Raw genomic sequence first — 9,532 nt, forward strand, 5'->3', positions numbered from 1 at the left:
CACTCTTTCACACAGCCTACAGTATGGAATGACAGTGTTGAAATTGGAGAAGCTCATATAGGTTGTTTGGCTACCTTTTGGCAGTTGCCATGGTGGCTATTTTGCAGTGAGCATTATTTTTCAGTAACTAGTAGGATAAGTGAGGATACAAATTTCCTTTTCCCCAACCACTGAGCATATACCTTAGTACCTAATATATGCCCACCATGGGCATGTTTACACTGGATGAAAGTGTGGTTTTTTTTCTAGTTAGTTTCAGAAAGACTGCCCCCGGTGGCTGAGGGAAAGTGGTTTGTGGTATTATCAGGCTTGTAGAAATCTCAGTTGTGATGTGGCTTCCAGAGGGCGTTTTGGTGTTGCTTAGATAAGTTAAAGAGTAAGCTCAGCGTCATCTGTTTACTACTTTGTGTCTTAAGCATCTGAAGAAAAACATCTGATATTTGTGAGTCCGGCTTTCTCTGAATGGAGCACTTGTTTGAGAAGACTTTTTAGATAATACTTTGAGTTCATATTTCCTTTTGAGTGGAGAAGTGACTATACCTGATACTAGAATTTCATGAGGAAAAAAATGAGTTGAATTGACATGATTTCATTTTTAGGAATATGATGCTTTTCCTGTTTCCCTTTGTGATTTTTGACAAAACAATTACATTTTGATGGCTTTTTTTTATTTTAATTTTTATTTTTATGCCTCAGTCATATCTCAAATATGCTTTCCAACTCTTTCTGTCCTACAGATCAGACCAAAGGAGTAGCACTCATGCCAACCTGCCGCACCAACATTAAAACCTTTGATTTGTGTATTTGGAAATTAATTTCCTCCCAAACACGAAAAGAAAAGGGGAAAGAAGTAACACATTCTGAATTTTACTGTAACTAACCCAAGATCGCTGGTTTTGCGTATTCTCTGACTTAAGGAACACAGTTTGAGATAAAGTATGTTTGGTGGTTCAAACATTTTGGGGGGGAACCTAAAATAGTCAGTCAGTCTGTCTGTACATGCTTCAACACTTACTGAACACACACACATACATAGACTTAGACTTAGAACATACCCAATATACAAAGAAAGCTGAGCTAGTTGGAAAAACAAGCAAACAAAAATCATGCACCAGTCAGTTGAGTAGGAACATGCTGCTCGGGGCAAGAGCACAGATTAGCACTTTACTGTTAGAGAACAGCATTGTTCTAAAGGTTAATGAAGGATCATTAGAAACCTTGGTGTAAATATGTTTACTGGTCCTGTCGGACTTTAGAGATGAAGAGAGAAAGTGTCTCTGTGCAGGCAAAGAGAGAGAGAAGTATGCTAAGACAGGGTAAATGGGAATAGATAGAAGTGGAGTGAAGGAAAGCAGGAAAGGGGAGAGGGTAAGCCATTATTAAGTATGACATAAATATGTTTACTGAACCTTGAGCACTTTGGCAATAGAGGATGGAAAACAGCCAGGGATTGACTGCAGAGTAGAGTGGAAAAATGTGTGTGCCAAGGTCTAAATAAGTAAGAGAGACAAGCCGAAAGTGGTGCTCAGGAAAACTGTGCCTTGGGATTTTAACAATAGGCAAGATTTTGCAGCCAAGCATCTACATAAGTATTTCCTTTACTAAGCCATACAAAAAAACAAAACAAAAAAATATTCAAGGAATATAAAAGACCCAGCAAAATGATATTAAGATATAGCTGTTACATTTCAGTTGAACACACAGGAGCATGTCAACACTTTTCTTTTATTCCTGTTTTTGAATATCAACTGTGCATGACCTTTAGGCTTAAATGGTGACCCAAAACAGATTGTAGCTTGTTCAGAAGGTTGTTCAGGATTTATGGCAGTGACAATGGAGCCACAGCAAAAATGCAAGAAGCGTCAGACCTGCATTGTATTGTCCTGTCTTGTCCTGTAAACACTAGTTGACCGGTGTACCAGCTGGGTTGCAGCTACAGGTTTTACCGAGAGTAACAAGGCATGAGAAAGCTTGAAGTAAGGGATGGACAGAAAAAAAAAAAGGTATGAAAGCAAGTGAAGGAGACGGGAGTTGGTGAGAACTGAATTTGCTGAGTGTGCCGTGTGACGTTGCAGTGCCACAGTGGTGAATGTAACACTGCTGTGCTATATCATAAGAGACCAATGAAATCTGAGTTTATATCTGATCCCTTTTGAAGAGGTTAGTGTGCTTTTTGGGGGCATTTGAGTTTATGAGCTGCTGTTGGTGTCTTAGCTGCACAGTTTTCTTCACTGGTGTTTTGTCAAATACACATGCACCATTTTACTGGAAAAAAAGTGATGGAATTCATTACTGATCTGTAACCTTATAATGTGCTACATGTGTGTTTAATTAAAATACTTAAATATGTTATAAAGCCAGGCAAAGGGGAGCTAGACTGACCAACACTGACATGATAAATGGGCCATACCTTCCCACAGTGGTCAAGGTGTTTTATTTAGTGTCAATCTTGTTACTTGAGCAATGTAAAACACAGCTGAACAAATAAGGTTAAGTCATGAGGTGGAAAAGAATCAAAAGAAAGGAGATGCAGTACTTTCAGTTTTGTATGGAAATTAGAAACAGAAGTTGGTCCCTGGTGTGGGTTTAAATAGGAGACAAAATGCATGTGTTGTGACTCTTCTCATATGCTGCAGGTACATGTTGTCCTGTACTGTCCCTGGATCACTCCGTGACTGATTTACAAATGTTTTTGCCCTTCTCAGATTTCCCAATTCTCTTGTTTTGTTTGATGGCGTCCAGTTGCTAAATCATGATCCTTCTTGACTTGTCCATCTGTCACACCTAATTATTTCAGTCCCAGAAGCAGCACAGTTAATCAGAATCTAAATTTGCCCTACAGCACTGGTAATACATGTCTGAAATTCACCAAGGACATTGTCAGCACTGTTTAGACAACAGCGCCTACTGTATATGAGCCAAACATAACACCTTGTTGTCCTGAACAATTGTTGATTATATTTATGGTTTAAACAAACAGACGATCTGTTGACAGGGACGCCTCATGCTTATAGTGATGTCAAGCACCAAAGGTTAAAGGTTTAATGTCACTAACAAGCACGGTGGAAGTTTTAACATGGCTGTGAGCAAACCTCTGAAGTCTAGTTTATTTGTGTTGTGTATCTCACACACACAAAGTCAAGGACTCAATACTAATCCAGTTCTTCAAAATCTCCATTTAGTAGCCATGGAAACAAGGTTTGCAGGTGGGACGGGGTTAAATCAGGTGTGTTGTCTTTTTGTGTGACTTTGTGTTTGGGCAGAAATAACTTCACTAGTTCACATTTCCACCGTTATATTGTGATACAAGCCCCTTGTTTCCATCATCTGTCTCTAGCTGCCTATCACTGACTGTGACAGATGTGGTCCAGTTGGAGCCTCAGCCAATGATACTGTGGCCACATGATCCTGAAAGTGCAGGAAGATGCTGCACTGTTGTCACTTTTAGGAATAAATGTTGTTCTTGTTTTCTTGTGCTGCGCCATCTAGCACTGACAACAAGTAAGTGAAAGTACAGCTGGCATGTACAGTACATGTAGCTTTTGTGGACATTTCCAAGACATTAGTTACACACACTAGAACTAGGAGGTAAAAGCACATTATTCATTTATTTATTTTTCTTTTGTACTGGGCCAATAGAACCAAACTACGGGTGTGAAAGCCACCCTATAAGACAACAAAAGTTTCCCCCAAACCCCCAGTTTTTATCCATCTATTTTTGCTTGAAAGCAAAAAAACTGAAAAAGTACCAGAAATGGAAATCCCTTGCTGTGGATGCATCATGTGAGCAGTTGGCAGTGGCTAAATAATTTAACAGTAATTTAAAATGTTCAGCAGATGAGCATTTGCACTTTTAAACGTGGTGTTAACATAAAATAACCTTTTAAACCTAATAAACAACTTCGGTGCAGTTGGAGGCAGTTAATTCAACCAACACTTAATTTGTTTTTGCCTCTTCTCCTCTCTGTGTTTCTAATGTATTCATATGTTTGTCCAGATGAGTGGCTTATCCTCAGCCTCCTCAGTTCATCAGTCATCCAACACTTTGCTCTTAGTGAAACAGGACTCTGTTTGACATTGAACAAAATTCTGTTTCTGTACAATTTGAAAGAAGTAAGTTCTTACTGTGCTTATTAATTCATCAGACTGTCAGCTCACAGAAAAGGTCTCACTGTTTCTGTAGAAACAGCATTGAACAGTTCAGATTGGGAGGTGGGATAATAATGAATAGCCTCAGAAATATGTAAGTAGTTTTAAAATACCGTTGAACACTTTTCTTTGACATGCTGAATAATTTTTGTTCACTGAAAAACTAACTACATTCTCATTTAAACTTTTCATCCTTGAATCAGCTGTAGCATCACACATTTTATAATTTATTTAGCAGGAATATTGGTGTGATATAACAGATGGACTAGTGATGGGCAAATGATACCGAGGCTTTGGAGCTTGTGTCACTTGTCCTGAAGCGGAGTGATTCGAAACGCTGTGTCGGAGCTTGTATCAAAACACCAGTGTCACGTGACCGATGACGTTCGAAGCTTCGAACGTCGTCGCTGTTTCGCTTCGCGCTTCATTCCTTCAAAATGTTTCGAAGCTTTTCATTGGCTCATAGTCTTTCAGTGTGTGTCAACGCTCATGGCGTTTCAGTGCATTCTGAGCCAATGACAGCTTGACAGGTTTTACAGATTTGTGTGGTTTGGTGCCATACCAGCTATATAAGATGCATCATTATGCTTCAAAATGGGGTTGTGAGGAGATAGAGATTTGGAAAGTGAGAGTGAGAGTATTTTGGCAAGGTTCATGGCGAGTACCACCAATAAGCGATGTTCTAAAGTTTGGGATCATTTTGATCTCATACCACCCAATAAGGTATAATGCAGTTTATGGCATACATTTTATGTCTTGTCTGCTTCTGTGAATAATCATTCCAAATCAACCATACAAGTCCCCAAATGACAAACCATTATCTTTAAAGGTTTTCCTTAAACACTTCACACACAAAAAAGATACAATGTTTCTGAATTCAAACACCATGATCATTTGCAAAGTAGGAAGGATCTCTAATCCTGTTAGGGGCTTTTAGTACAGTATTTAAATAAAGCTCAAAGCTTGAAATTAACCCTTAACCAACATTTAACCCTTAATATATTTTGCATTGATTGTTTGGGTTAATCTGGAATGTGTTTTACAGTATGGGGAGGGCATCTGCATATTTTATTGTAATGACGATATAATCATTATTTGGTATGAATGAACAAAACACTTGAATGACCACACAGTTCAACCTGCCACACTCGGTGATGGAGCCATTTGACACTGTCATCTAGTTCATCTAGACCGGTTCCATCACCATCTGCCTTCACTGCCGGGGCAAACTGCAGTGTATCATTTACTCTGCTTAGGGAGCAATCACCTGAAGTCTCTTTAAAAAAACTAAAGCTCAGAAAGGCACCAGGTCCAGTTGGTGTTCCCCCCCCCTCCTGCCTGAAAGTGTATGATGATCAGCTGGCCCCCATCTTCACACTTATCTTCAACAGGTCACTGGAGCTCTTTGAATTCCCCTCCTGCTTCAAATGCTCCATCATCATCCCAGTCCCCAAGAGTGAACGATTACAGACCTGTCGCCCTGACATATGTAGTTGTGAAGTCCTTTGACAGACTGGTGTTGGCCCACCTGAAGGGCATTGTTGACCCCCTGCTGGACCCCCTGTAGTTCGCCTACTGGGCAAACAGGTCAGTAGATGATGCAGTCAACATGGCACTGCATTACATCCTGTAACACCTCGACTCCCCAGAGACCTATGCATGGACCCTCTTTGTGGACTTCAGCTCGGCATTGAACACCATCAGCCCGGACATTACAAACACAATATACAGTATCAAAACAGTAAAAAAAGGCTACATTATGCTGCCTTGCTTGGGTCTGGCCACAGCACTTCATCAACATCACATCCATAGTCCTGTTATACCCCAGTTCTTTTATTGAACAGATCTGAATGAAGACGGAGTTCCGACTTGCTTCATTTTAGTGCTGATTTATTTTGAAAAGGACCCCTCTGTCAAGCTCCTAAAGTTTGCAGATGACACAACGGTCATTGGTATCATCCAACACACCTGGCCAATAAAGCTGATTCTGATCTGCCATCCAGGACCTCCACAACTCCAGGACCCTGAGGCGACTGGGAAAGACTGTGGCCAACTTCTCACACTGTAGAGCAACTTTTTGAAAATCTCTTTTCTGGCAATATGATATGGTTCATCAAGACCAAAACTACTTGCCATCGTTATAAACAAGCACTAACTTTCATCCCATCCCCATGGTCATTACAAGCTCTCACATGATGCATTACATTAACACAACTATTTGCACTACCTGAGTCAGCCTGTTTTATAAACTGTGCAGCTCCTGAATATACTATATACATATTTAATATAGGTTAATTGTACAGATTTTTGTGCATATTTTTTATATTTATTTTTATTCCTTTGCAGTACTTCCTATAGATTTAGTCTTTACACCCCATTTCTTTTTTGGTATATGTCGCTCAATTCTGACATCTGTAAATATTTGAAGGTGTTAGAGTATTTGTGTTTCATTGCATGCAGAGCTTAGGATCATACAATTTGAGTCTTGTCTGTATTTTTCACATAACTGAAAAGCAAACCTGATGAAACATGCACAGAACACACTGCTGACTCACCCACTTGCAGAAAACGTTGGATATATTTTAAGATGGTCAGGAGGAGCAGGATTTTGATGTGCCACAAGTGTTTTTTTTTTTTGTTTTTTTTGCCTGTGTTTGACCTGTACTTGAATGAATTGGCATCTGGGCTACTTGGTTTTTACCATTGATTCATCACTGTGTTACAACCCCAGCTTTAGTAACATCCTGTTTGAACAGGAACGATGACATAATGAAATGATTTTATGGCCCTTTGCGCTCCCTCTCTCATTGTAGAGCTGTTATCCAAAGTGCTGAAATGAGGATATCTCACATGTGGCTCTATAAAGAGAAGTGGCACCAGAAATGAGAGTGTTTGGCATCAGGTGTGTGATTTTGAGCTTAGTACCTTACACACATAGTACTTAGTTTTTCAGTTTTTATAACATTCCTAGACCCTCTTTCTGTCTCTTTCTCTACCTCTCACACACACAGGAGTGTCTGATGTCAGTAGTATGTTTTGAGCTTTAATCAGATCAGGAATACACAGTAGAATATGAAACAAGGAAACAGTAAAGTGTTTGCGTGTGTGACACAAAGAAAAAAAGGTGAAACGCCTGCGCAGAAAAACTATACACAGTGTTTTAGGGTGTCGGTTATGAATGTAGCTATCAGTTGTAAATCTGCCCTGCCCCTGAGGATAAAAATGCCAGAAGCATCACATCACACTGTTATAACTCCATGACACTATTCACAACAGAGAGTGTTGTTAATGTCTTTTATTTTTATTTTTATGTACTGCAATACATAGGCATTAATATATTCCTTCTGGCCAATAGGAAGACATTTTACCTGCTAAGGCTAATTAGATAGAGGGCTTTAACAATGTTAAACTGCATTCAGTTTGCTATCATATGTGAAGCTTGATCAAAATGCCACACCAGAGTACTACCAGTGAATTAAACTGAATTAAGAGTGTCTGAACCATAGCCTATTTTGTAAAAATGTTCCCTAAGCATACCAAATCGGTCTCGGCTGTACTGTGTTCAGCTCAGATCGGAGCATGCTAACACACTACACAGAGTTAGTGGTTATGGTGAACTTGATATTCGCATAACATCAGCATGTTAGCATTTATTTCTTATCAATTCTTAGTACAGTGCCTTAACAGAGATTGACAGAGCTGCTAGTCTTGTAGTAGACCTAAAGTCTTGTTGGTGCATAATGTGCCAATAAAAAGTCTGTTCCATAAATGTCCTGTTCACCACAAATGCTAAACTAATGCACTGTTATATCTCCCCTGCTGGCCTCCACCTTAACTGTGTGCACATCTTGTTTGAATTAGGAACTGTCTTCAAGTGATTTACAGTACAAAACTGGAAGACGGATGCGTTGTCCAGCACAAGTGGAACTAAAACTTTACTTTTGCCAGAGTTTCTGGGAAAACTTAAGCAAGCAGAAACAAAAGGGAGGAAAAAATCATACCCTACATTTTTTCCATGTTATTTTTGTGGGAAATGTGTTTTTAATTTTAAAAAGACTGGCGATAACAATTTCACTAGATTGTAGTTGCATTTTTGAACTTCACATGATATATAATTTGTGGGACTAAGGAAAACGCAGGTCCAGCTTCATTGGTGATGTGTTTACCTGCAACGTGCAATTTTATATTGGTATGAAGTAGCTATAGGGAGGAAATTGACCAAAAGAAATGAGAAATTCAAGCTGTTTCTCTGAAATATTTTTCTTCATACCCGTTTATTTCTAGAAAATGGACTCAAAATGATGATAATGCTGCTGCTGTTGTTCATGTTGTTTTTGTCTTTGTCTTTCTAGATGCCAGGCCTTTTGTCCAGTCCTGTGTATCTGACAGTTGTCTGGTTTTTGTCTTGGTCACTGCTTCCCAGTTGTGCTCAGATTTGGACTGATGAAGGTACATGCACACGAAAATCACATTTTTACAAGACATGTTATATTTAAAAATACATTTGCAAATGCATGCATGCATTCATGCTAAAAAGCGCACAGACACAGACTATGTTAAGGATTAAGCATGGATTGCTTTGAACTATTTTTGGCTTCTGCAGAAGAATGGAGAAAAGAAACATCCAAAAGTAAAGAAGAAACTTGATAAGAGACTTTCTTTTCTTTTTTAAATGCATCATTGTTCATATTCATTTTCTCTGATCAGTTTTTGGATGTGCAGCTTCAATTCTTTTATAGAATTGGAACTTGTGTTTTTTGTGAGTTTGCACTCAGCAAACAAAAATGTTATTTTCAGAACATTTTTTGCCTCCCACAGCACTTCAAGGGTCTGTGTTGCATTAAGACTCCTTTTCCTCCCTCTTTGTTTTGATCTCATTCTACTTATATTTATCCCCTTCTAACATTAGACAAATTAATCACTCCAACAATGAGAACACTCGCCCTTTAGCCCTTGAGGTGAAACTGTCAGAATTTTCCCTGCCTATGAATTTTACCTTTCATGATCTACAGTCCTTTTTTTCATTGTTTGGAAAGTAACGAGTTTCATCCCGCTTGCAATTTCTTTGTCTACCCTGTCATCTGATTTCAATGCAAGGAGAAACTTGCAGCCTTCCTGTGCACATTAGTGTGTATGTGTGTCTGGCTGTGTAGTTCAATGCATATGTGTACAGTTAGTCTATATATGTGTGTGTATGTGTGTGTGTTACCTGGGGCAGTGCAAAAAGTTGGCTGATCTGAATGTGTGTATTCATGTTTTATTGGCAGTGAAGTACATTATTCCCCAAACCCGCAGCGTTCCACTCATATCTGATTCTGCCTCTGGCAAGAGGGCTCAGACATGTGCACATACACACACAGAAAAACAGAGGGAGGGGATTGTC

The 9,532-nt window shown here is 39.2% G+C and overlaps 1 protein-coding gene across 1 annotated transcript in view; it reads left to right on the forward strand.

Moving 5' to 3' along the window:
- The window catches only part of il11ra (interleukin 11 receptor subunit alpha), a 43,908-nt gene that overhangs the window by 21,703 nt on the left and 12,673 nt on the right, over positions 1-9,532 (forward strand). Inside the window, exon 2 of the mRNA XM_020601146.1 lies at positions 8,502-8,598. Coding sequence (XP_020456802.1) covers positions 8,502-8,598 — 97 coding nt within the window. The remainder of the gene's footprint in view (positions 1-8,501; positions 8,599-9,532) is intronic.

The sequence above is a fragment of the Monopterus albus genome, unplaced genomic scaffold (genome assembly GCF_001952655.1).
Source record: "Monopterus albus unplaced genomic scaffold, M_albus_1.0 scaffold50.1, whole genome shotgun sequence".
In the NCBI taxonomy this organism is placed as follows: domain Eukaryota; kingdom Metazoa; phylum Chordata; class Actinopteri; order Synbranchiformes; family Synbranchidae; genus Monopterus; species Monopterus albus.